Raw genomic sequence first — 26,735 nt, forward strand, 5'->3', positions numbered from 1 at the left:
AGAAATTTTTCTCAATAATACCGAAAAATTAACTGTCACCGTGAAAGAAAGAATCACGATGGAGTTGGGTGAGTGGAAGGTGGCTGACTCGACGACAGAACACGAGAGGGAGAGCGGTGGCTTGGGGGTGGAGTGAGGTGCCCAGCAACACTTTTTGTGCAGGTGGTGACGTCGGGGTGGGGGCTAGCTATGTATCTCACGGTGGGGCTGTTTCAGCGTGTAAAAACAGAGCCCTTCACGTCCAAAGCTTATCGATGGCTAGGCATGGAGGTGCAGGGCAACATTGTGGCAGTTTTTGACTTTGCACGGTGGCTTTATGGCTGAGGAAAGAGGCGACCCCAGTTATGCACCTGCGCTAGTTGGACTTGGAGAGAACTTGGAGCCACTAGTTGTGAAATCGTGCTTCTCCTTGCCATGGCCTGTAGCAGTAGTGGAACTGTCCCACAGTGGTGCTGCGACTTAGCTGTAGAGGAGCTGTCGTGCATGGTGGTTCAAGGGGTTGGCAACGTGAAAGGCGGGTTCTTTGCAACTGTGTGACCATGGAGGCCAGAGCGTTGGCTAGGTCGATGGTGGATTTGATGTGATTGTAGCTGCGTGAAGCTTGTTGTGGTGTCTGGTTGCAGTGAGTACGTGTGGCAATAATGACTTACGGTGGCTCTACTGTGGGTTAAGGTTGGGCTACAATGTTGACACAATGAATAGCTAGGGAGTGGTGATTTACAGTTGAGTAAATAAAGGGGGCTTACGAGTTGTGATCAGCTATGCGTGGATGGACTGATTTGTAGTGCTTGGCCTGGATGTGGGACTGGTTGAGTTTCTGTGCATGAGATTCCATGGAGGCTGCGGCTTGCTAAAGTTAAAGCAAGGGCTGCTGTAACCCTAGGGCTTGAAGGAGGCGACGAGTACATGAAGGAGAGACGTACAAATCTATATATACCTATTTATATCTATAAAACTGGAAACCCTAAAGAAAGAGGAGATGCACATGCATGGGAGTGCTAGAGTCGTGCGTGGTGGGGGGTAAAAAAAAAGACTGAACATTGGTTGGTTCTCACGGGATTGGATTTCATGGCGTACAAGGTTTGAGCTTTTTTCCCAATCTCTAAAAATATAATCCAACTTGTCTAAAAGATTTCTTGGCCCATGAAAAGATTTTTAACCTAATTATCAAACTCAAAGAAAAATCAAATTCCACCAAAACAAAGATTTTAGGTCCGTAGTCTATTTCAAAAAATAAAAAACAGACTCGAACACTCAATTTAGCTTTTCATACGCATAAGCCCAACAATATTTAAAAAACAGACTCGGGTTGGGCCTGGGTGTTACAGTTTAAGTACTGTAAATTATTTTTAGTAAAAGTACGTAAATCTGAGACCTATATGAAAAAATCATTTCCTTTTAGAGAAATAATATTTGTAGTCTTAGGATGTGTAAGTCACACACACTCTCTTTAAAAAAGTAGATAAATTCGAGACCCATATAAAAAAAATATTTTATTATGGTAGGCCCTATTTTTTCAAGAGAGTACGCAAGACTTGAACACCCAATAAGTATATCTTGCATTACTTTTTTTTTTTTAATGGCGAATTATATTTCTTTTGAAAAGAATACATAGAACGTACACACTCTATGATTATATTTAGTATTACTTTAAAATAAAAATCACCGATAAAAAACATACAAGTAAAGCTACATTTTGCACCTCTCAGATTATCCAATATTTTTATTTTTTATATTCTTAATTATTGAAACCAACACATTTTTTTTTTAAACAAACAAACGTATCCCTTTGTATTCATTGATGAAAGTTGTTGTCAATACATCTCCTATCATATAAAAAAAATATTTTATTAATGGTAGGCCCTATTTTTTCAAGGGAGTACGCAAGACTTGAATACCCAATAAGTATATCTTGCATTACTTTTTTTTTTTTAATGGCGAATTATATTTCTTTTGAAAAGAATGCGTAGAACGTACACACTCTATGATTATATCTAGTATTACTTTAAAATAAAAATGACCGATAAAAAACACACAAGTAAAGCTACATTTTGCACCTCTCAGATTATCCAATATTTTTATTTTTTATATTCTTAATTATTGAAACTAACACATTTTTTTTTTGAAACAAACAAACGTATCCCTTTGTATTCATTGATGAAAGTTGTTGTCAATACATCTCCTATATCTTTCTAAGACTTGAGCAATACAATTAGGAAATTCTTCTATCCATATCTGTTCACTATCTAACTTTAAAGCATTTTTTGCCAGTATGTGTGCTACCTCATTTGTGCTTCTATGTGTATACTGAACTTTCCAGTCTTTTATTAGCTTGATTAACTTCTTTGCATCTACTATCACCATCCCATAGTCTAGAAAATCTTCATTGTCTTCATTAATACCCTTGATGACCACCTGAGCATCCCCTTCAAATACTACCCTGCGTAAATTAAGATCATTACAGATCTCCATAGCTCTCCAAAGGGCTAGAATCTCTGCTGTTGTCGCTTGATGTACATGGTGCCTTTGACCACACATAGCTGCTAAAACTTCTCCATGCTCATCCCTTATAACTATTCCAACCCCCATCTTCCCTTCCTTTTGATCCAAGGCTGCATCCCAATTAGCTTTCATATAATGTTCATTTGGATTCTTCCAACCCCCGGTCTCATATCTACTGCATTCGGTAGTGTCCTGTTTGTTAGCCTTTGGACTCTTTGAAACTCTTCCACCTCTTCCCTTGCCATGCTTACAATAAGCCCAGGTTTTTTGAAACTGTTCTCGAAAATAAATTGATTTCTTCTTGTCTATAGGCCCCTCATCACAGTTGCTGTTTCTTCTAGTTCAGCCTTTGACATTTTGAGCATCAGTTTTCCCCAAAGGTTCAGAAAATCATTCTCATCCGTACACCCCTTTTGAGTTTTGATCAATGACTCATACCATACATCATTTGCAGCACTACACTTCCATAGAACATGCATAATATCTTCATTTTCCTGTTGGCAGATTGGATCTGTTATCATCTTCATTATTGCTGGATGTTTCTCCTCGAATAACATTTTTTCTCTCTACATCCAGGTAGTATGCACTTTTAACAGAAAAAAGACCTTTCTTTGAAGGTCCCCACACCATTTTATCTTCTACATACATTTTGCTAAGGCGTATGCTTAAAACTTGCTCAGCCTCTCTTGTGCTAAACAATCTTTTGACTAGGGCCTCATTCCACTCCCCTCACTTTGCTGCAACAACACCTCAACTTTTGCATCCCCATCCACAATCGCCACGGGAGACTGTACACAATAAGAAACAGGTGAGCAAGTTTTATATCAACACCTCAACTAACACATTAAACTATAAAATAATAATAATATATATCAATTACGACCCTGAACAAAATTATATATGGTCCTTATTTTTCATCTATCTAAATAACGATAATGATAATTGTAATACAATATTATTTATTAATTTAAATTGCGCTACATGGGTTGAAGGAATTAAACATAGTTAAATTTAAGATTGACAAGTTTCTAACACGATCTATGAATTGGATGAAATAACAAACCAAGATTAAAAATGTAAATAATTTAGGTGAGGTTTGGATAGTGAGATGAGATGAGATAATTTTAGATGAAAGTTGAATAAAATATTGTTAGAATATTATTTTTTAATATTATTATTATTTTGAGATTTAAAAAAGTTGATATGTTTATTATATTTTGTGTAGAAATTTGATAAAATTGTAATGATCAAATGAGAGGAGATGAATAAAACCTATCTAAAGGAGCCTTGATTAAAGCCTCGTTTGTTTTTAGGTAACTTTTCAACTCATTTTATGTCATCTAATCTAATCATTATAATTTTTCTAAATTCTTATACAAAATAAAATAAACAATTATTTTTTTTAAATTTCAAAATAAAAATAGTATTAAAAAAATATATTCTAATAATATTTTATTCAACTTTTAACTTTTATTTCAACTTATCTCATCTCATTTGTAAAAACAAACGAGGCCTATGTGAGCTAGGTAGATTCAAATTGGAATGAACACAAAACTTTGACATTAGAATTTATATTGTTTTCAAAAATCATAAATCCTACGTGAAATAATATGGAATTAATTTATTAAAATTAAAATATCAACTCGTTTAAATAAATTATAAATGCATCAATCCAAATTTGGCACACAGGCTTTGTTTTTGCTTAAATATTTTTGTTTTATTCAATCAAAAGATGAAGAAACAAAACAGTAAGATGAACGGAGGAGACTCTCTGGGGCATATGCTTTTCTAATAAGACTGAGATTCCCATTGCCTATCACTGGTATATTGGAACACAATACACTCTCCATTGCCTCCCCCTTCCTTCTTCAATCCCCAAATCAAATCTCCTGTTTTAGGACACCAATGGAGTCCATACATAGCCGGGTGGAGTCCTGGATCAGAGATCAGCGGGCCAAGATTCTCAAGGTCTCGTGGGGCCCCTTGCAATGGCGGTTGCGGTGGCCGTGGAACAACGACGACAGGGAGCAGAGGAAGAAGATCCAAGAAGAGTACGAGCGCCGAAAGAAGCAGCTCCATGATCTTTGTCTCGCCCTCAAGGCCGAGTCCGTTTTGGACTTACAGGACATTCTCTGCTGCATGGTTCTCTCCGAGTGCGTTTACAAGGTATGGGCATTTTGTGGCAACCTGAAATTTCTTTAATTTTTTTGATTGGTGGTTAAGAAATTCCAGGAATAAGGGAATAGAATGTTTTTCCTTTTTTTTTTTTTTTTTTTTTTAAATAAGGAGAATTCAGTTTAGGGGATAGTGGTTTTGATTTTTGAGACCAAACCAGTAAGAATTGGTCGTTGGGTATGCGAGTGAGGTGAAGGAATGGGAAGGAAAACGAACAACTGGAGAAGATTGTGTTTTTGTGTTATTTCTTAAGCGACAAGTATTGGTTTTTTTCTTGACATTTGTATAGCTCTGAGAAGTCCAAAGGAGTGGAAGGAGAAATGAAATTTTCTGTGTACATGCTTTATCTAGAGTGTATGAGTCCCAGTAAACATGCATGTGGGATATTACGGATTGTAATTAGGGGCCGCCATGAGAAGTAGTTTTTTAATTGCATGTGGCGATTGCTGATGATTTTGAGTGCTTGCTCTGGAGGTTGATGAATCAGGTGGGTGTTTTCTGTTTTCGTTTTTTTTTTTTTTAAATGTCACTTAAAATGATTGCTTTTTGAGAATACCAAAAAAAGTGTTATTTCTTGAAACTGTTTTCTGTTTTTCAGAGTAGAGAAACAAAACGGTTTTTCAGAGACCTGTTTTTGGCAGTGGAATGGTTATTAACGATGTTAGTTAGGCATTAAAATGAGTTTTCTTTGGCTTATGGTACCTATTCTTCCTTACATGAAGAGACCTGCTGCTGAGTTGGTTCGAGCTGTAAATAAATTTAAGGCTGATTTTGGAGGACAACTTGTTTCTTTGGAGCGTGTGCAACCTTCTTCAGATCATGTTCCACACAGGTATGGTCTGCTCTATATCTCTCTCGCGCGTGTGTGTGTGTGTTTCTTTTTTGTAAAATTATTTCTATTCTACCAATGTATTGGTACTACTTTTCTGTTAAGTAATGATCACTGGGATGCAAGAAGTTTCGAAAGATCGTGAGTGGTCAATGGATGAGTTTAGAATGTTCTTTTTTAACCCGTTATTCCATTGGTCGATTGTAATTGACTTCAATTTTTTTTTATAAGTAATAAGAGATTTTATTCCCAATAGGCATAAGCCCAAGTACACAAGACGTATACAAAGGAAATACCTACTACTTACTAAAAGCAAAAGGAAATCTAAAACAAATTCTGGAAATCATCTTCCATTACAAAAGTTTTAGCCCACAAACTCAAAGTACTAAAGAAAAAATCCCTAAGGTCTCCCAATGAACGTGCTTTGTCTTTGAAGCATCTCCAATTCCTTTCAAGCCATAGACACCACATGAGACAAGAAGGAATCATCTTCCAAATATCAACAGCATTCTTGCTACCCTTCAATGCCTTCCACCCTACCAATAAATCCACCACTTCCTTGGGCATTACCCAAAGTAGACCGGTCCGATTCAAAACCTCATTCCACAAGAGCCTGGCCACTTCACAATGAAGAAAGAGGTGGTTAACAGATTCCCCATCCTTCTTGCACATGACACACCAATCATCAATGTACATACCTCTCCTAAGATTTTCAGTTGTCAACACTTTGCCCAAGGATACCACCCAACAGATAAAAGCAACCTTGGAAGGAATTTTCACTTTCCATATGTTTTTCCAGGGGAATTCACAACTCCTGTGACTGGTTAATATGCTGTAAAAATAGGAAACTGAGAACTTAGAATTTCATGCAGGAACCCACAGCATGCTGTCCTCCCTACCTAGCATCAACTTTGAACTGTAAAGTCTTCCCAGAAAAGCCTCAACATTCATGACTTTCTTTTATCACGAGATAATCATACTTAGGTGACACTTTTGTATATGTCCCATGTACTTGGGATATGCTTATTATTATTTTCTATAAAGTATTGTTTTCCGATAAAAAAAGGCAATGATTGCTGGGTTCTTTAATATCTTCTGTTGGTCTAACTCCAAGTTACACAGTTCACTCCTACTGTCTGAAAGTACATTTTTTGTTAAATTCCCTGCTTTTTTGGCTAAGGATGTTAAATTCACTCCGACCATTTCCTCTTTTTCCTTTTGGAATGGCAGTTATTAGGTTATGTGGAAAAATTTTGGATAATCAAGTTTTTCGGCAAGAAGAGGCTGCATCTATACATAAGTAGACCCAAATGTATTACCTTGTTTTTCCCAAGATTTTAGTTTTTATCAAGCCATCTACACAAGCATAAATTAGTCACCTTAATTGTACCACATTTCAAATGTACCCTACTTCTATGTTGTAATGTGTACAATAACAATTTCTATGTGCTCTTTTTCATATTAAGAATGTTTTTTATTTTTTTGTTACAAATGGTTAGGTATATCACACTTCGTTTTCTTACTCCCTCTTTTTATTAAATAGTAAACTTATATTTCTGCATATATATTTTTTTTGATAAGTAAGAAATTTTATTAATCACGTAATTAGGCATAGCCCAGGTACATAGGAAGTATACAAGTGATGAACCTAATTACAAGCTAAGTGCTGTGAAATCAACATAAAAGTCATTAAGGCACTTATAAAAAAAAAAAAAAAGAGTCATTAAGGCTAGTCCCATTCAATACAATGGCTGAAGCCCAAAGTAACAATGTATGATAGAAAAAGTCCCTAAACCCTTCCATCGACCGTTCCCTGTTGTCAAAGCAGTGACCATTCCTTTCGTTCCAAGTACACCACATTAAACAAAGAGGCACCATCTTCCAAACAGCCGCTATTTGACGATTCCCTCGAATTCCTCTCCAACATAACAATAAATCAACCACCTTCCTAGGCATGACCCAGGCAATGCCAAGCCCAGAGAAAATATCATCCCATAAAGCCTTGACCGCTTCACAATGTAAAAAAGATGATCCACTGTTTTTCCATTGCTTTTACACATAAAAGCACCAATCCATTATTAAGAATCCTCGCTTTCTTAGCTTATCAATAGTCAATATTTTCCCATGGGAGGCCGGCCAGCTAAAAAAAGCAACCTTAAGTGGAACATTACTCCTCCAAATACTCTTCTAAGGGAAAACAATAGAAGAATGCGGCGACAAAACCTTATAGAAGGATCTGACCGAGAAGTTGTTGTTCCCGGTATTCTACCAAAGCAACCTGTCTTCCCCTTCAGCTTTTAGGTTCAGTTCACAAAGTGCCCTGTAAAGTTTTCTAATGTCTCCCACTTCCCAATCCTGGACAGCTCTAGTAAACCTCACCAACCATTGGAGGGAACCAGCGGAAGTGACCATGTTATCAGCCACTGACATCATCCCACCATGTTTCTGCATATATATTTGTGTTTTTTGAGATGATTTGTCTGTTTTGGTTTTTCATCTTTTCAATAATGTTTTCAAATTTTTTGTTTATCATATAGCTTCTTTGCATCTTGCTTTTGCAGGTATTTATTGGCAGAAGCAGGTGACACATTATTTGCTTCATTCGTTGGAACAAAGCAGTACAAGTATGCATCATAGAATTTATTGATCAGCTTGTCTTAGTCTGTATAATTTTCTAATTTTTGTCTTCATTTTATTTTGTACGAATCAAGGGATGTCATGGCTGATGCCAATATACTACAAGGTGCTATCTTTCATGAGGATGCCATAGAAGATGCTGAGGAAATTGAAGCTTCTAAATCTGAACAACGTGAAAGTCGAAAGGGAAAGTCAGAGAACTTGTGGAATCCCCTTGATACAAAATCTAAGCAAATAAAAGATAAATCTAAACCTGCTGTTCATCGGGTAAGATAGCGACCACTATTTTCATGGTCCATTTGATCATTTCTCGTTAGGACATCTCAAATATCTTGGCAATTACACTTGCTTTCCTACATTTCCTAAGCAGCTCTTTTCCTCTCTCTGTTAGCCATTCTGATTTCTTGATCCTCCATCCTACAGATCTATATGATAACGTGTTGGTTTCTTGTTCCTCCAACATAGAGGATCTTTATCATACTTTCTATATGGTGTTCTAATGTTCTAATCTTTCCAATTATCTTTAGGGTTTTTTGGCTCGTGCTAAAGGGATACCTGCTTTGGAGTTATACAGGCTTGCTCAAAAGAAGAAGCGGAAGCTTGTATTATGCGGTCATTCACTTGGTGGAGCAGTGAGTCTGATTATCCTGCTTTACTCTAGTTTTTCCCACCTTTTGTTATCATTAACTTGGTGTGGTATACTTGGGCTATGCTTGGCCTCTTATCTTTCTCTTGTTAGATGTATTTGAATTATACGCCCTGTACCTCAATAATGCTGTTGTTTCCTTTCTGCTGATCATAAATAAAAGTTTATCTTACTTATAAAAAAATATATGCATCATTTACTCCTATTTTGCCTTTGTAGGTAGCAGCATTAGCTACCCTCGCCATTTTGAGGGTAATAGCTGTTTCATCATCGTCAAAGGAAGGTGAAAAGGTGTTAGTTAAATGCATAACATTCTCGCAGCCCCCAGTTGGAAATGCTGCTTTAAGAGAGTAGGTTTCTGATATCCTTCTTAGCAACTATGATATTACTGAACAACAAGAGTTCTAGATATCATTCCTCTTTTCTTTTCTTTTTTTTGATAACACATCCAAGTTTTATTTATTTATTTTTTATTTTATGGTATTTTCTTTCAGTTATGTTAATAGTAAAGGCTGGCATCATTATTTCAAGACTTACTGCATTCCAGAAGATCTGGTGCCTCGTATCCTGTCTCCAGCATATTTCCATCATTATAATGCACAGGCTCAAACGATTCCTGCTGAAGCTGAACCTACTAATTTATCACCATTAAAACATAAGGAGGGGATAGAGAAGCTAAAAGAGAATCATGGGGAGCAGTTGGTTTTGGGGTTGGGTCCTGTACAGCGTTCATTTTGGAGACTCTCAAGGCTTGTTCCTTTGGAGAGTGTGAGGAGAAAGTTCAACAAATACGGAGGAAATCAAGTTGGCTCCGTAGAGATGTCTTCCTCGGCTGATTCTGTTGCAACAGCTTTGGTTGAAGATGATGTAGTTGAACCACAGTCTCTTGAAATCCAAGAGGGCTCAGACGGCATTTCCCTAAAGCCATTTTCTGACACTATTAAAGGGCCACCAGATGTAGCAACAAGTGGAAAGTTAGCAGAACAAGAGAGTAGTAAAGGTGGGGATGGTAGGAGCTGGCGCAGAGTGCCTTATTTACCTTTTTATGTACCATTTGGGCAGGTATATATAATGAACCCATGCCTCATTTATTTGTTTGTTTGGTATTAGAATGGTTTGACATCACAGCGCAGGAGGGATGGAAAAACTGCTGAAATTTTAGAAGTTTCAATATTGATTTTGTTGCTACTTACTTGCTTTTCTGGTTTCTTTGCTGGCATATATTAGTTACTTTGTTTACTTATAAAAAAAAATTATATTAGTTGTTTTGTTTTCATTAGTGCATTTTTGTAGTCTATTAATTCTTGTAGTGGTCCCCTGGCCACTCATTTATCGTGTATGTGACATCATCTAAATATTAGTCTTTCTTGATAAGTCTATTCTTTATATTAGTGATTTCATTGGAAGCTATTTATTCATACAGCTGTATCTCTTGGGGAATTCATCAGTGGAATCACTGTCAGGTGCAGAATATTCAAAGTTGACATCGGTATGTGCTATCTTTTGTTTAGCCATCTTTTTCTTAGGGTTTCTGCATGGGAGGGTGAGATTTCTTTTTCTTAGGGTTTCTGCATGGGAGGGCGAGATTTGTAATATTCCTGTGGCATGAATCTTATGATTTTGACAGCCTTTCAGTATTATGTGCGGTATCTGGTTGTAGTATCTCTTGGGATCTCTCATTTTATTTACTTTCTTCTGGAAAAGACATTTTCAGGTCAGATCTGTTATTGCGGAATTAAGGGAACGATTTCAATCACATTCTATGAAGTCATATAGGTCTCGATTTCAGAGGTGTGAATTATTGTATAAACAAAACTTAACATATTGTGTATGTCAATTTACAATTCAGTTATTTTATCATATACTGCACCCCCCCCCCCCCCCCCCCCCCCCCCCCCCCCCCCACACACACACACACACATACTTATAAAAAAAAATCGTATACTGCCCCTATGCTTAAATTGATAGTCAATTGTTACCTATTGAAAAAAAAATGATGGTCACTTGTTACATTGGCTAGCAGTTTTCCTGTATCTATTCTATTTTCTTTTTCTATGTATAAGTATAGATCTGAACAGTGTTATTTTATCTGCAATTTGTCGTATAAATCCTTTTTAAAATTATCAAAATCAAATCATGTTTGAACCTATGGATCCTGATATTGGACCACGGAAGTTTCTTGGGCTGGTTAAAACTTTTAACTGTAATTTAAAATAATCAATTAGCTTCTATGATTTCCGTTTTATTATATTTTCTTCATGCGTCATCTATAAATTTTACAACGTAGATCCTCTAATTGTGATAATTTCTTCCAGTCTCCACTTGAGAAGACTTTCTCAGAGCTTTGAATTTTAAAATGATCTACACTCTCCCCAGATGGGTCATAACCAAAAAAATCCAAATTTTGCTGAAAATTACTATTGATAGGTTCTTGATAGCTCTAAAAGTTGAAAGTCTATATCTAATGTCTCTATCAATAACCGTGTTTTTTTGACATGCCAGAATGAAAATTCAGGAATTGTAAGTCTCATTCTTGGTTTGAATTTGTCTTTTGTGCAGAATATATGACCTGTGTATGAGTGATAATCCTACATCTTTCCTAGGAATTGAGCAACTGCCGCAGTTTCCACATCTACAGCAGTGGCTTGGTCTTTCAGTTGCAGGGGCTGTTGAGCTTGGCCATATTGTAGAGTCTCCAGTTATTCGCACCGCTACTTCAATTACTCCTCTTGGATGGAATGGACTACCTGGTGAGAAGAATGGAGAACCTTTAAAAGTTGATATCACCGGATTTAGGTTGCATCTCTGTACACTGGTTCACGCTCAAGTCAACGGCAACTGGTATTGTCCTTTGCAATCCTTATAACCCTCCTCCATCCTCTCGCTTTTGTATTTTGTTTTTTAAATTAATTTTCCAATCCTTTAACAGCCCTGATTGTTAAAAAATACGAAAGATATTGATATTTTGCCATCATTCTCATCATAATCTTTTCATGATTGATGTCTTCTCTGGATCACCTACATTGATCTTTCAGTCCTAATATTGATTAGTTGTGGGCCTGTGGCTATTGTCATGTTTTTCCTTTTTCTTGTTTTTCCCCCCTTTTTAATGCTTGCTTTTGCTACTCCTGTTTGAGCTGATATGATCAAGATGCTCTTCATTTGTATACTGGTTCCTTTTGAGTGACATAGAAAACCAAAAGGCACACCTGACTGTCCAACCATCCAGGTGTTCCACTAGAGTGGAATCCTTTCCCTCAGTTCCAACTTATTCTTCAAATCATGGAGTGGAGCCAGAATTGCAAAAGATGCGAGTTCTAGTTGGAGCACCATTGAGACGGCCGCCAAAGCATCAGATCGTGGCAGATACATTGGTGCCCATGTTTCCTTCTGTTGATTCAGATGGCGCCAATCTCAATCATGAAAATACTTCGGGATCTTTTCACGACGACAAATTTATCTGTCCTGAAGGTCTGAGTGATTTTTCCATATTCTGTACCAGTGATTTTGCTACTGTCTCTAAGGAGGTTCATGTCAGAACTCGTAGGGTCCGGTTACTTGGCCTTGAGGTACTGATTACACATGCATGCGTACCCACACACACACACGCATGCACGTGAATGTATGTATGTAGGTAATGACAAAATATGTTTAATTTTTTTGGTAAATTATAGAGACTTAAATTGACTTATTTGCTGTGTAGGGTGCTGGTAAAACTTCTCTTCTAAAGGCAATACTTGGTGAAAGCAAGGTCCACACTGTCACCAATATTGAGAATATGCTTGCTGAGACCGATGTTCAAGAGGGGATTGCTGGTGGTTTATTCTACTGCGATTCAGCAGGGATAAATTTGCAGGTATTTTTTTTTCCTTTTGTAAATGATGTTCCTTGTTTATGGGGCACATTTCATTCAACATTGCAAATGCAATTTGTTATAATTTGTACAAACAGTACCACACCAGAGCATATTTGTTTCCTATTATAGGCTAGTCACTTGTGTCACCGCTTTATTAGTATCATCTGAATTCTGTATGCTATCATTGCCTCATTATGCATTTCATTTCTGATGGTCAGCTGATGATGGTTGAATCTTAGGGATATATAAGTTCAGAGAATCTCAGTTTTCCAGCTATGAGTGACTTGGTATCCCCTCTAACCTCGTTGCAAAAATAAAGGGGAAAGTAATTTGGTATTCTATGGTGTATTGTACAACTTGCATACATGCTGTTAGTTAAAGGTTTATGCATAAATTCTTTCAATAAGGAGAAAATAAAGTAGGAAGAATGCCACAAAAAAATTCCTTAATGTTGAATCGTATCATTTTTGTTGGATACATTAGCAGGAAATTTGGAGGCCAGGATGCCTGATTTAATAGGACTGGGATTGGGCAAATTAATGTCTAGATTTTAGTGCAAGCCTTGGTCGACTCTCTTGTCATTTATATTCTTTAGTTAAACCACTATATGAACAAGTCAATTTGATAAGCTGATCATCATGTGCACATGTCTTGAACATGAGTCTCTCAGTCTGGAGGAAATAATTCTTGTTCAAGATTCTCTATTTGTTTCTTGGTTCTTTTTTGTTTTGGTTTTTGGTCCAACATTATTTTTTGGCTGTGGACATGGTTGTGTTGACCTGTTTGAAGGAGATAAACAAGCTTTGAGTTCTTGCTGGTATATTTAGGATTTCCACTTACAATGAGCAATTGACAGTCACATTTCTCGGGCTTCTGCAATTTATATGGTTTATTTTTATTTTTTTATGTACTACCGCATTTTATTGCGATTTCTTTTCTCAGTTGTTGTAAGCTTAGCATATTGTAGCTATTGTTGCTGTTTCCGGCCCTATAGCTGATCTGTGTTCTGCAGTAACTCATACAATTTTGCCTTTTTGGGGAGGCAGAATGTGCAATGCCATTACTGTTTCTTTGTGTGTTTTCAATATCTCTGTTTATGGTATCAATATGTTCTGACTCACAAGGCAATGTAGATGTAGATGAGGCCCAATGGGATAGATGGGGCTTGAATAGAGTATACATACAACTCCATCTATCATTGAACTGGTTAGGTTCAGAAGGAACTCTTATTGGTTCAGTTTTGCTGCTGCTATTCTCCCCCATTTTATTGTTGTACTTCTGGACTGTGTCCTTACTTTCATTTTTTTTTTTAATTTCTTGTACTGCAGGATCTGAACAGGGAGGTTTCTCGTTTCAGGGATGAACTGTGGATGGGAATTCGTGACCTAAGTAGGAAGACAGATTTGATTGTTCTTGTGCACAACCTGTCCCATAAAATACCTCAATACAATCACTCAGATATATCACAACAAAAGCCGGTACTTTCACTTCTGTTAGATGAGGCCAAATCTCTAGGAATCCCTTGGGTCCTTGCCATAACAAATAAATTTTCTGTCAGTGCACATCAACAAAGAGCAGTAGTTGATGCTGTTGTGCAGGCATACCAAGCATCTTTAAGCACAACTGGAGTTATCAATTCGTGTCCATATGTTATGCCTGGTGCTGCAAGTGCTTCTTTGTCTTGGGGTGCAGCTGGTGGAGTTTCTGATGGGAGGATGGGTACTCAAACGCTTCTTTTTGCCCCAATGAATCTTGTTCGGAGGTCTTTCCAGAAGAAAGATGTTGTTCTTCCAGTGGAGGGTGTCACCTTTCTCCGTCAGCTAGTCCACCGCGCGCTTCGGAGCCATGAGGAGGCATCTTTCCAGGTAAAACCATTTGACTTTCTTTATATTGCACCAAAAGACGGGGAAATGGTGTTAATTTTCTCTGTTTTACTTTTTGGGTTGGGAGTGGATATGATTGAACTCCTTTTCCACATGTTTCGCAAAATAATGACGATGGGCAGAATTTTGGCAAGATATTGTTTTCAACTAAAGTGGTCATTATGTGAGAGAATTATAGAGTTAAGTACCTGAAGAAGTATGTCATGACTGATAAAAGTTTAAAGTATAGATCCAGTGTAGCCTTTTGCACTTTTTAATGAAGTTCTTATTACTTACAAAACACAACAGAAAAAATTTTATTCTGTGTTTTTGTTTTGCTGTTAATTTCTATTTCTTCTTTCAAATTAAAGGAACTATCTAGAGATAGACTTTTGTTGGAATTGGCAAGAGAACGTGCAATTATAGCAGATGCGAGCGCAGATTCCCAAGCCAAGGCGTCCTCCTTAACATCTGCAGCGGTGGGTGCTTCCCTTGGTGCTGGTCTCGGCCTTGTCTTGGCTATTGTGATGGGTGCAGCATCTGCCTTGAGGAAGCCCTGAGAATCTCTCTCTCTCTCTCTCTCTCTCTCATGTTTTCAGGATTGATAGATGGTAGAATATTTCCTTTAGTGTCCATTTTTCAGTAGAGTTAATCTCCTAGGTTCGACTAGCAAACGACCAGCCATTTGTGCATTCTATTCCCGGATAATATTTGTAGGCAAGGAAGGAGCTCAGGCGTCTATATATCGGAAGTTTAAATGTTTATCTAAATCTATGACTTCTGTCCTGGATGTACAAATTGTGTATTCTGGTAGCAGTCCATAACAATGTCATCGATGATTTCAAGAAATTGCCCTTCCCCAAGAGCATATTTGCGCATGCACAATGTAAATACCTTAACATAGAATTAAGCATATTGATTATGAACCCCATGTGCTTGAGAGCTTCCACACAATTCTCAATATAGATTATCATCCGATCGAGGGTATCTATCAGAATAACAAAATATATACATGTAAGTATGTATTTATGTATGTATGCATCATCATGCATATATATATATATATATATATAAGTCATATGTGTGTAATCTTTTAGCTGAAAATGTTGTTTGTCAACAATCAGTGCCTTCATGAACTTTGATCTACAATTTTTTATTTCTTCTGCGGATGAAACTTATTTCCTCGACATTTGTATTTAGCAGCAGCAGCAGCAGCAGCAGCATTACCTTATTAGTTAACATAAATAACAGCGTTACCTTATTAGTTAACAAATTAAATGTGATTCATCAGATTATAAAGTTATTTTTATTACAAAATAGATCTAACGGATTAGATGAAATCACGTTAATTTGTGAGATGATTTTTGTGTAATTCCTTTGTAGATGTGCAATACTCTATTTATATTCTTGAAATATGGTTTTTCTTTTTTCCTTTGTCTGGGAATTAAAAATATCACATTAAAAAAAAAAACTTTTCACATTCAACCTAACAACCTTACAAATCAAAACAAATTTTAATATAAAAAATAATTTTCGTTTAATTATTTGCAACGGATATTGTGATTAAAAGAATAAAAATTAATGAGTTTTCACCAAAAAAAAAAAAAAAAAGCTCTATTTCTTTATTCGAATTTCATTTTAATGGATCCCATCACTTTCTCAAGCTTCCCGTAATAACAAATCTAAAGAAATTTCTATATTCAAACACATTTACGAACTCTACCACTTTCACAAAACCTTGCAAAATGAATAATTTTACGTACAATCTTAAATTGCATAAACGTCACGTAATTGTTTTAAAAAAGAGTGAGGTCAACTATTAAAAAATTAATTTTTTTCATGTGGATATCATGTTTTATTAACTTTTTTTCAAAGTAATTACGCAGCGGTTGTACAATTCACTATTACAAATATTTTTTCTCCTAAACTAATTATCGTGTGTTCAGTGAAATTTCGTACAAAAATATGAACATAATATAGCCATTTGTAAAAAATCAGAACTTAAAATATTTGTTAGTGGAATAAAATATTAGTGGTGAAAAGGGCTTTCTGTGTGGGATTGAGGAAAGCTCCGGCATGTAGGAAAAAGTGGTTAACCGAACTCTTTCTTTCGAATATTTCTCTTATTGCGATAAAATACCCTTGTCATTGATATGGGGCTTCCTTATTTTGTGCGGTAATAAAGTGGAATAAAATATCTGTTATGGCTATAAACAGTACCCAACCAAAAATGGAGAATGTTTTGCATTTACTGTAGCTCATCTCATATGTAGAGTTTTATTGGTTTGGCTAATCCAACGAAGGTTTTAATGATATAAAGCCAAAATATGAGGATGCACTGCCATTTGGCCAGTGCTCTCGAAGAGAATTCCAAGTCCAATCTCATCTAATACAGATCAATTAATGAAAAGCACCAGAACCAATAAAATAAACTGGTCACTCGAGAGACCGTATTGAGAGGTAACTATCAAACAGGAAGAAAGAGAAAAGAGTACAAAGAGGTATATAAGAGGTACCCTAATTAAGTTTAATGTGAAACTGAAAGAACAAAAGATCAATTAGCACAACAAGAGAAAGATCGCTTGGATGAGCCAGAACCATTGGCCAGGCTTACTCGATTCATCGACAATTCAGCCTTATAAGACTCAGAATTCAGAACCTTTCTGCTGATATTGTTGTAAATCTCCCGGATAACAATCTCAAATGCAGTTTGCACATTAGTAGCATCAAGTGCAGATGTCTCCATAAAGAACAATCCTTCTGCTTCTGCTAGGCTTTTGCCCTCCTCCACACTTACCTCTCTTATATTCTCCAAATCACACTTGTTCCCAACCAACATTCTCCCCATTGTGGTATCACAATGAGCTGCATAAAATCGAATTAAAAGTTCACTTAGTTGGCCTTACTAAACATACAAGAGGAAACTGACCTCCATATAACAAATCAAGGGTCGCATGCGGAAGAAAGAAACAAATGATAAACATAAAAGATTGCAAAAGAGTGGCATTGCAGAGAGAGATTGAAAGAGAGAGTCAGCACAAATACAAAAAGGGAACTATTGAAACGATGAAGACTTTTATTTGAAGGAAAAAGTACAAGTCCTATGCTAATTTTGTTGTGAACTGTTTTTAAATTCAACCAACCCTCACAATAAAATGATTTTTTTTTTTCTAATGTCGGGAAACCTCTCCAAGGCAGGGCCCTTCGGATCCACCCCTATAGAGTAAACCCCGGTCCCATGCACCGCACCCTCGGAAGTTTCCAATACAATAAAATGAATATTGTGCCTAAATGCCATTTAAATACATAATGCAGCGAATCAGCCCCATTAGATTGGACATTCTGTGCCAAAATGTAATGAAACTTTTCAGGGAAGGCCATTGCTCACAGATAAGCGGGTCAAGTAGAGCCATTATTTGAGGATGAAGCACCTAGCCTACACAACACAGTCTGTTAGCATATGTTAGCCATATTCCTACTGCCCTGCACAAGACGCCTAACAGAATGACTCTTGCATATATGAATGTGGTAACACACAGAGAGAGGGAATCAAAATGTGAGTATGTCTTTCTGTGCCTAAACATCTATCCACAAGGGATGAAGTTCAAATCTAAATACTTACCATTTCATATTCTGAACTTGATTTTTTAAATGATACAAAAATACACACAATTGACCGATTGCGGTTTCCTCTATGGTTAAGAAGAATCAGGTTAATGGTTTATGGAGAGAGAAACCGCCCTTGCAGTCACTTGAAAGAACGATGAAAACAAAACTAACGATCAATTTGTTTTTCTTTTATTTGTAAGTAAACTGGCCAGCAATGAAGCAAATGAAATTCCAAATAATGTGTTTCTATTGCTTAAATTCCGAAAAGGAACCCTCAACTTAGCATAGAAAATCAAGTAGCCATTGGTCAGTAATTTCTGTTTCCTTCGTCATGAAACTCAAGTGTAAACCTCTTCTTCCCTTTCTTTTTTCCTTTTAGCAAGGATGCAGAAAACAGTTGTACGAGAAAATCAATCAAGTACCCACTAAACTATTTGGTTCAACCGAGCTCCACCTTTAATTTGTAGAATCAAAAGAAAAAAAAATCCCCATAACTTTTGATTCTTATTCTTCTTTCGCAATTTTTCATCATACCAACAAACTCATTAACTTGTAAAACAAAAGCAAGCATACCCACAATCAGTTGATGACTAATCATCAAGCACTATAGGAATTGCAGACTCAAAACTTTTGACATCCAATAGTATTCCCCACATTTTCTCCACAACCAAAATTAATCAATCACACACATAAATATAAGAACTTACTGCTGAGTTCATCGAGCCAGCGCTTGACACTGTCAAAGGTAGTCCTCCGACTAATATCGTAAACAATGAGGGCACCCACAGCGCCTCTGTAGTAAGCAGAGGTGACAGCCCTGAAACGTTCTTGGCCAGCAGTGTCCCAGATCTGGGCCTTGACTTCTTTGCCATCAATCTCCACCACCTGGGTCTGGAACTCCACGCCAATTGTGGCCTTGGAGTTGGTATCGAACTCGTTGCGAGCAAAGCGTGACAAGAGGTTGGACTTGCCTACCGCAGAGTCACCAACCAGCACTATCTTGAACAAATATTCCTCCCCCACCTCTTCCTCATGCCCCCCCATATTTGCAATCTCTCTCTCTTTCTCTCTGCCCGTCTCGGTGCGTTGTGGGCTCGTGTATTTGTGGGTGTGTACGAGTTTTATGACGTGGTGAGTGGGGAGGCACGCATGTGAAGCGAGGTTGATAACTTTGTCGTGGAGGGAACTGGGAAGGTTCTTGATCGGAGAGCGAAATGGAGACAGGCTGCGTAATTGGCGGGTTTTTCTTCACAACCTTCTTGTATGAATGGTTTTATTTTTGTTGTTTAAAATGGGTTTTTGGCTTGCTTTAAGCATGCCGGCTGTGTTAGTGGCCCCTTAGTTGCATCCATACGGGGGTTTATCTCTCTCTCTATATATATATATGAATAAATATAGGTAGAAGTTACTATTGGAAGCATCCATTTTGCACACATAATGTTGTATCATTTAGATTACACATCTTCCCAAGTGAATATTGGAAATAATCAACTAGAAGCATCAATGCAGTGTGTGCAAAGTATGCACTGCTACAATGGTTTCTTTCTAACATTACTCTAAGTATAATAAATGATAAATAATATTAAATTATTTAATATGATTAGAGGATGGTAGGAGGATGATCACGAAAAAGACCATGTATTTTTTCCTCTCTCTCTCCATAATAGTTTTTATGAAGTATATTACTATGTTAGGATAGGTAGCTATGTTTGAAATTGATATAATGATTCCTTAATCCTTTTTTTTTTCGTCGCTATTTTAAAATGTATGAATTTTATAATATCTATTAAACAGTAAATATTTTAAAGGTTAAATTTATGTTTTCTTCAATTGGTATAAGAATTCTATAGGATCTCAAAGCCCTTAAAATTTGCATTAATTTCCCATTGACACTTAATATTTTGGATGAATGACTCTTGTTGCCCTCTCCATATACACGTAAGATTTGTAGAGGAATTTGGTTTTGGAGAAAACCACAAGGTCCTCTTTCGTAAATTTCTGTTTGTAAAGTTGTCTCTTCATAATTAAAAAATAATAATTGCATTTTGGTTCGTTGGGTGATAACATTCGGCAGGCAGGAGAGTTGCTGTAGTCACGTACGATGAAATGGTTAGAACGACAGCGTTTACGTCCTGTTTGTGACATTGGGGTGGGGATCGGATGAGCAGGCGCAGCTGGCTGCGTGTCTCTCAGCAGCTGAACCGTACTTCAGTCTTCAGATACTAACCTGATGATTCGTTGGAGGAGAATGCGAAACCCGAGTTTCGCTGTACACGGACTACTCAGAAATATACAGGGACCTTGTCACGGGCCCATGCTTACTCGCATATCTAACAATGGGTCTGTCCCTTCCTGTTCTTTTACCACAGGTTTGAGACCTAAGAGTTCTTATCGGGACACTGACTTATATTCATTAAACAAAAAGATCTCCCATTTGATCAGGACTGGTCGGATTTTTGAAGCGAGAGCCCTGTTTGATAGTACGAAGAACCGAAATACTGTTACGTGGAATTCAATGATAAGTGGGTATGTTCAACGAAGAGAGATGGGTAAGGCACGTAAGCTGTTTAATGAATTGCCTGAAAGAGATATTGTATCGTGGAATTTGATGATTTCAGGTTATATTTCATGTCGTGGAAGTGGGTATATTGAGGAGGGGAGGAAATTGTTTGATAACATGCCAGAGAGAGATTGCGTTTCGTGGAACACTATGATCAGTGGTTATGCAAAGAATGGCAAGATGGATGAGGCGTTACAGCTTTTTACTAGTATGCCTAAGCGTAATGTCATTTCTTGGAATGCTATGATTACTGGGTTTTTACGTAATGGTAATGTGGTGCGTGCTATTGAGTTTTTTGAGAGAATGCCAGAACGGGATGCAGCTTCCCTCAGTGCACTCATATCGGGTCTTATTCAGAATGATGAGTTGGATAAAGCTGCAAGAGTTCTTTTTGAGTTTGGTAATAAGGATGAAGCCAAAGAAGACTTAGTGCATGCATATAATACTTTGATTGCAGGCTATGGTCAGGTAGGAAGGGTTGAAGAAGCACGACACCTTTTTGATCATATTCCATTTTATCATGATCAAAGTAAAGAGGGTAATGTGACATTCAAGAGAAATTTGGTATCATGGAATTCTATGATTATGTGCTATGTGAAAGTGGGAGATATTGCTTCTGCCAGGGAACTTTTTGACCTAATGGCAGAAAGGGATACTTTTTCCTGGAATACAATGATCTGTGGCTATGTCCATTCGTCTAATATGGAAGAGGCTTCAAATCTCTTTGGTAAAATGCCAAATCCTGATACCCTTTCATGGAATACAATGATATCGGGGTTCATGGAAATTGGCAGTTTAACCCTTGCTAATGACTTCTTCGAAAGGATGCCCCAGAGGAACCTGGTATCCTGGAACTCCATGATTGCAGGATATGAGAAAAATGAGGACTACAATGAAGCAGCTAAACTCTTCACTCAGATGCTACTTGAAGGGGAGAAACCTGATAGACACACTTTATCTTCAGTTCTCAGCGTGTGTACTGGGCTAGTGGATCTTCACCTAGGTATGCAGATCCATCAGCTGGTCACAAAGACAGTTATTCCAGATGTGCCAATATATAACTCTCTCATTACCATGTATTCAAGATGTGGGGCAATAAATCAGGCACGGACCATTTTTGGCAAGATGAAACTGCAGAAAGATGTAATCTCTTGGAATGCAATGATTGGTGGTTACGCATCTCATGGTTTTTCCAAAGAGGCTCTTGAGCTCTTTGAAGTGATGAGGAGGCTTAAAGTGCAGCCTACATATATTACCTTTATCTCAGTTTTGCATGCATGTGCTCATGCAGGATTAGTTGAAGAAGGCCGGAAACAATTCAAATCCATGACTTGTGAATTTGATATTGAACCACGGGTTGAACATTTTGCTGCGCTTGTGGATATTGTGGGTCGGCATGGGCAGCTTGAGGAGGCCATGGATTTGATCAATAGTATGCCATGTGAACCAGATAAGGCTGTATGGGGTGCATTATTAAGTGCTTGTAGGGTGCATCAGAATGTAGAGTTGGCCCGAGTTGCTGCTGAAGCATTGATGAGACTTGAACCCAAAAGTTCAGCCCCATATGTGTTGCTATATAATATGTATGCTGATGTTGGACAGTGGGATGATGCAGCAGAAATTAGAATGTTGATGGAAAAGAATAATATCATAAAGCAACCAGGGTATAGTTGGGTAGATTCTTCGAACTGATGATAATATCAGTGATCAAATGACCTGATTAATTGGATTCAGTGGGGTATTTTCCTTGCAATGTATTTCAGTTCCCTCTTATCGAGAGAATACAAAATCAGCCTACAGGATTCAGTAAAATGGTTGTTTGTATAACCTGGACTTGCAAGAGAGAAAATTTAAATGAAAAGGTAGAGCAAGATCAACTTGAGTGTTTCATCTGATGTTGGTCAGATTTAAACGTCTGTTCTGGCAGTTTTGTTTTGATGAATATTCACATATGAGCTGGGGCAGAGCAGTTGTAGCAGTTTGGATGGGGCAAACCCTGTGAATATGGAGTATACATGTTGCAGCTGCTGATCTTTTATAGCTTTCAGGCTTGCAACTGCTCTGCATCACCAATGTGTCACCTCTATTGGATCCCCCAAAAGGAAAGGTATGTTATTATTGTAATCTCTGGTTAGCCCTAGTCTTTATGCTTTAAACTGCCACCAAAACGATAATAACTACTTTATGAAATGAAGCTTCACGTGAGGTACAATATAGAAGTATGAATTTGATATACAAAGTCCTTCTCTTGCTAGTCTATGCATTTGCAATGCAGAATCTGCAGATCCTTTAGGGGAATTTTGCTACAGAGACACTAATATTAGGAGAAATAGCCAACATCAGCAAATATAGATTGGTTGTTAGCTGAATTCGTTTCTGAAACAGCCTCTGCCGGTTTTATTGCCCCTTCCTTTGGTAAGGGGAAAGACAAAGTTTTTGGCCTGGCTCAATGCACAGAGGGGATGTGAGCCACACAGACTGCTCGAGTTGGATCCATGATGCAGCAAACCAGATATGGAAAAGCTGTCCAAATTGTTGCAAGAATAAGAGCTTAATTGGGGAAGTTGATACATCTTGGGTGTTTTCTACTACAATATTATAGATGCTGTAACAGATCCTGAAAACTTCCACAGAGAACTTGGAGCTCTGATAGATGAAATTAGAGCATGAGTTGTTGAGCCTAAGAATGAAGGGTTTGAGAGAGGTGACACCAAGTTGTCTCCGTTTGTGACTCTTTATGCATTGGCACAGTGCACAAGCCACCATTTTGGATATATTGTGCTCAGTGTTTGGCCATCACTGCTGGCAGTTTTGAAGAACATTGCAATGATCGGAAGGGGTGCCAAGTTATGTATAGAAGTTGTTATGTCCGATACAAGCTCTATCCTTTGTTCTTTCCACTTGTTTCAAACAATACTGGGGTTGATACTCTGATGGCTATAGTTTATCCAAGAATATTTTAAGCCTATCTATCTATGTGATCCTGCACGACCCTTGGGGGCTCTAATTAAGTAGTTCAATATGTTTTTTTTTTTTTTTGGGTGATAAAATTCTGTTGTCTTGATTTCCCGTCTTTCTTGGTTTATTTTTCTATAATGTGGTCATTAGATGCTAATTAAAAGGAATATGGGTATTTCCTATTGTAGAGCAAATAAGTTTATGCTTCTAGAAAGTTTATAGGACTAACTATTGGTCTGAAAGTTTTAGAACAGTTGAATATTAATTTTTTTATAGTCTTAAACCCTATACTCTTAGGATCCTTATACCATACAACGTTTTTGAATTCAATGTCCGTGACGATTACTTAATTTATCAGCACTGAAGAGCATCTATCTCCAAGATGCAATCATGCTGTCTCGGTTACGAAATGCTTCTTCAGAATTTGGAACAACACGTATCAAATATCAACAGCAGTGTTGCAGTAAGCAATCAAAAACAGGAAAAAACAATGTCAAACCAATGTACAGATTTTGTGGCAAATATAGTACATACAGACCAATCCTACAGGAATCTTACGTGACGAATCATAAGAATAAATGTTTAATCAAATCATTATGGAAATGATATTTACAGTCTTAGGGTTCTTAGGGCATGTAACAATCTCTTTGAAAAAGTTGATGAATTTGGGGTCTACATGGAAAAAAAATATTTTTTAATGGTGAACTTTATTATTTTTCAAAATGAGTGTACAAGCTTTGCATACCCTAAGAATGTATCTAAAATTACTCAATGAGAAGATGGGTTCGGAAAATATATGTTTTCACAAAAAGCGTTGTTTTCACAAAAAGCGTTGAATTATAAACGGAAAAAGACACATTTTCAAATAAGGATAAATATATTTATCATCATTTTTATCATCATCATTCTCAATGTCTCTTGATGTGACATTAAATTAAGCCTGTAAGTAAAACATAATAAATAGTTTTCAATCATTTAATAGTATATCATGAGATGATGAGAGAATGATGATAAAAGGGATGATGATTTGTATTACTCTTCTTCAAGCAATCAGTTGATAGATATATTTTTGAAATCGAAAGCGTGAATTTAACGATGTGTCTGCCTAGAAGCTGTGCTCCTCGAAGAGAAGAAAGCCAAGGATGGTAAACTTCTGCTCGAGTTTGCCGATGAAGAAGAGCACACTCCATGAAACTCTGATACTTCAGCTGCGACGAAGTCGTTCGTCTAATTCATACACAGAATATTGACAAATTCATTCAAGTTGGGCATCTGGTCAAAGTCATGCAAGGCCAGTCTCTACACCTATAGCTGTCGGCAACACCATAAGTACTTCAAAGACAGACAGCGCAAAGGAAGAAGACTGGAGATGAATTTGGATAGTCAAATGTCTTTGGTAGTTTTCTTTTGTTTCTTTTGACCCTTAGCACAGAAGAATACAAGAGAGCAGTCACCAACCCTTAAAATGTCTTTGTGGGTTGACACTAGATTGGCCTTCTTAAGTAAATACTGATTGTTTATGCATTGGTATTATTAGGTAACGACATATTTTTGAATTTCAATGTCCAGATAGCTGATAAATCCTGTGGATGTTTTACTATAGAAATAATGCCATTTTCCAGCTCCTCTGGCACTTTGATGTCACATATTCCCTTGACAGAAAACCTTATGGTCCTTGCCTATCCAACAGATAGACCATAGATCAATTCCCTTTTCCATTTGGCAGTATTGAATAATTCCCAAATTCAGAACTTCATCTAAGATGGTAGTGGTCAAACTAGTCAAGAATGTCTGCTGGGGAGTCCCCACATCCAGCCTAATAAGAAGAACCTCATGAACTGAAGCTTCACGAGCTACAAAGGAGAAAAATGAATTTGATATACAAAGTTCTTCTCTTACTAGCTCTATGCATTTGCAATGCAGAATCTGCAGATCCTTCAGGGGAATTCTGCAACAGAGACACTAACATTAGCAGAAATAGCCAAATGTCGGCAAATATAGATCGCTTGTTATCTGAATTGGTTTCCAAAACAGCCTCCAACGGTTTTATTGCCACTTCCTTTGGTAAAGGGAAAGACACAGTTTTCGGCCTGGCTCAATGCAGAGGGGATGTGAGCAGCACAGACTGCTCAACCTGTATCCAAGATGCAGCAAATCAAATACGGAAACGTTGTCCAAACCAAGCCGACGCAAGACTTTGGTATGAGTATTGCTTTTTGCGTTACAACAATAAGAGCTTCATTGGAGAAGTCGATACATATTCTTTTAGTATAGTCTATTTCAATGTAGACAATGTAACAGACCCTGAAAATTTCAACAAAGAACTCGGAGTTCTAATGGATGAAATTAGAGCACGAGCTGTCGAGCCTAAGAATGAGGGGCTTGGGAAAGGTGACACCAAATTGTCACCGTTTGTGACACTTTATGCGTTGGTTCAGTGCACAAGGGACCTTTCTCAGATAGGCTGTGCTCAGTGTTTGGCCATTGCTGTTGCCAATTTCGAAACCTTTTGCGAAAACCGGAAGGGATGCCGAGTTCTATATAGTAGTTGTTATGTCCGATATGAGCTCTACCCATTTTTCTTTCCACTTGGTTCAAACAATACCATGGCTGATACTCTAATGGCCATAGTTCATCCATAAATAGTCTTAGCCTCTCTCTGTGATCCTGAGGGTTCTATTTTAGAGATTCTAAATGACAAGAATTCTGAATTTATGGTCTTCATTTCGGGTCTTTTCTAGTTTATTGTTCTGTTTCATGCTTGATTTTATTGGCTGCAGTTCTATCATGTAGTGGACTTTCATGTACAATTTTCTCCATCTAAGTAGTCACTAGATGACAGAAGGACTATGGATATTAGCTACTCCGTACTCGCAAGCTAATGTTGTATGTGGAGCACACAGGCTTATACTTGCAGCTGCAGAACGATTCAAGTCCCCAAAAGGGTCATCATGAAGTACAAAGAGGTGGTAGAAAGCATATATCTCATAAAATACAAACATCATGTTGTATTCGTAACGAAATACTTTTCAGAATTCGGAACAATACGGATATTCTTGAACGCTTATTGAAAGTGTAAGGCGTGAGAAAACAAATGAAGA

General features: G+C 37.4%; 5 protein-coding genes and 1 pseudogene across 5 annotated transcripts; 4 read left to right on the forward strand and 2 right to left on the reverse strand.

Annotated features, from left to right (window-relative positions):
- Positions 1-2,151: 2,151 nt before the first annotated feature.
- LOC121239461 lies at positions 2,152-2,634 on the reverse strand. Its single transcript, XM_041136710.1, has one exon. The coding sequence runs from the start codon at positions 2,632-2,634 to the stop codon at positions 2,152-2,154; it is 483 nt and encodes a 160-aa protein (XP_040992644.1).
- Positions 2,635-4,242: 1,608 nt separating this feature from the next.
- On the forward strand, positions 4,243-15,438 carry LOC121238856. The gene is made up of 14 exons (XM_041135920.1): positions 4,243-4,668; positions 5,400-5,509; positions 8,068-8,130; positions 8,218-8,410; positions 8,671-8,775; positions 9,009-9,139; positions 9,284-9,851; positions 10,213-10,278; positions 10,504-10,580; positions 11,349-11,630; positions 12,019-12,358; positions 12,493-12,645; positions 13,974-14,510; positions 14,879-15,438. Exons 1-14 carry the CDS (start codon positions 4,408-4,410, stop codon positions 15,065-15,067), a joined length of 3,075 nt encoding a protein of 1,024 aa, XP_040991854.1. The 5' UTR covers positions 4,243-4,407; the 3' UTR covers positions 15,068-15,438.
- Positions 15,439-16,871: 1,433 nt separating this feature from the next.
- On the reverse strand, positions 16,872-19,308 carry LOC121239338 (ras-related protein RABA5b-like). Its single transcript, XM_041136568.1, has 2 exons — positions 18,824-19,308; positions 16,872-17,372 (listed from the first exon to the last, which is right to left on the reverse strand). Exons 1-2 carry the CDS (start codon positions 19,158-19,160, stop codon positions 17,062-17,064), a joined length of 648 nt encoding a protein of 215 aa, XP_040992502.1. The 5' UTR covers positions 19,161-19,308; the 3' UTR covers positions 16,872-17,061.
- An 887-nt stretch (positions 19,309-20,195) lies between these two features.
- Positions 20,196-23,644, forward strand: LOC121239337 (pentatricopeptide repeat-containing protein At1g62260, mitochondrial). The gene is made up of 2 exons (XM_041136567.1): positions 20,196-22,783; positions 23,097-23,644. Exon 1 carries the CDS (start codon positions 20,347-20,349, stop codon positions 22,366-22,368), a length of 2,022 nt encoding a protein of 673 aa, XP_040992501.1. The 5' UTR covers positions 20,196-20,346; the 3' UTR covers positions 22,369-22,783; positions 23,097-23,644.
- On the forward strand, positions 22,488-23,644 carry LOC121239462 (annotated as a pseudogene).
- A 1,831-nt stretch (positions 23,645-25,475) lies between these two features.
- LOC121239936 (cysteine-rich repeat secretory protein 55-like) lies at positions 25,476-26,658 on the forward strand. Its single transcript, XM_041137335.1, has one exon. It carries the CDS (start codon positions 25,503-25,505, stop codon positions 26,274-26,276), a length of 774 nt encoding a protein of 257 aa, XP_040993269.1. The 5' UTR covers positions 25,476-25,502; the 3' UTR covers positions 26,277-26,658.
- The last annotated feature ends 77 nt before the right edge of the window (positions 26,659-26,735 follow it).

This window comes from Juglans microcarpa x Juglans regia, chromosome 7D (genome assembly GCF_004785595.1).
Source record: "Juglans microcarpa x Juglans regia isolate MS1-56 chromosome 7D, Jm3101_v1.0, whole genome shotgun sequence".
Classification (NCBI taxonomy): domain Eukaryota; kingdom Viridiplantae; phylum Streptophyta; class Magnoliopsida; order Fagales; family Juglandaceae; genus Juglans; species Juglans microcarpa x Juglans regia.

What these genes read in the sequence shown, in the direction of transcription:
- LOC121239461 (XM_041136710.1), bottom strand. Translation starts at nt 2,634, where the DNA reads ATGAAAGCTAATTGGGATGCAGCCTTGGATCAAAAGGAAGGGAAGATG.
- LOC121238856 (XM_041135920.1), top strand. Translation starts at nt 4,408, where the DNA reads ATGGAGTCCATACATAGCCGGGTGGAGTCCTGGATCAGAGATCAGCGG. An exon ending in GTTGGAACAAAGCAGTACAA is followed by an intron (nt 8,131 to 8,217) that starts GTATGCATCATA and finishes GTACGAATCAAG; the next exon opens with GGATGTCATGGCTGATGCCA. An exon ending in TATAGGTCTCGATTTCAGAG is followed by an intron (nt 10,581 to 11,348) that starts GTGTGAATTATT and finishes TCTTTTGTGCAG; the next exon opens with AATATATGACCTGTGTATGA.
- LOC121239338 (XM_041136568.1), bottom strand. Translation starts at nt 19,160, where the DNA reads ATGGGGGGGCATGAGGAAGAGGTGGGGGAGGAATATTTGTTCAAGATA. An exon ending in CTGGCTCGATGAACTCAGCA is followed by an intron (nt 17,373 to 18,823) that starts GTAAGTTCTTAT and finishes GATTTTATGCAG; the next exon opens with CTCATTGTGATACCACAATG.
- LOC121239337 (XM_041136567.1), top strand. Translation starts at nt 20,347, where the DNA reads ATGATTCGTTGGAGGAGAATGCGAAACCCGAGTTTCGCTGTACACGGA.
- LOC121239936 (XM_041137335.1), top strand. Translation starts at nt 25,503, where the DNA reads ATGAATTTGATATACAAAGTTCTTCTCTTACTAGCTCTATGCATTTGC.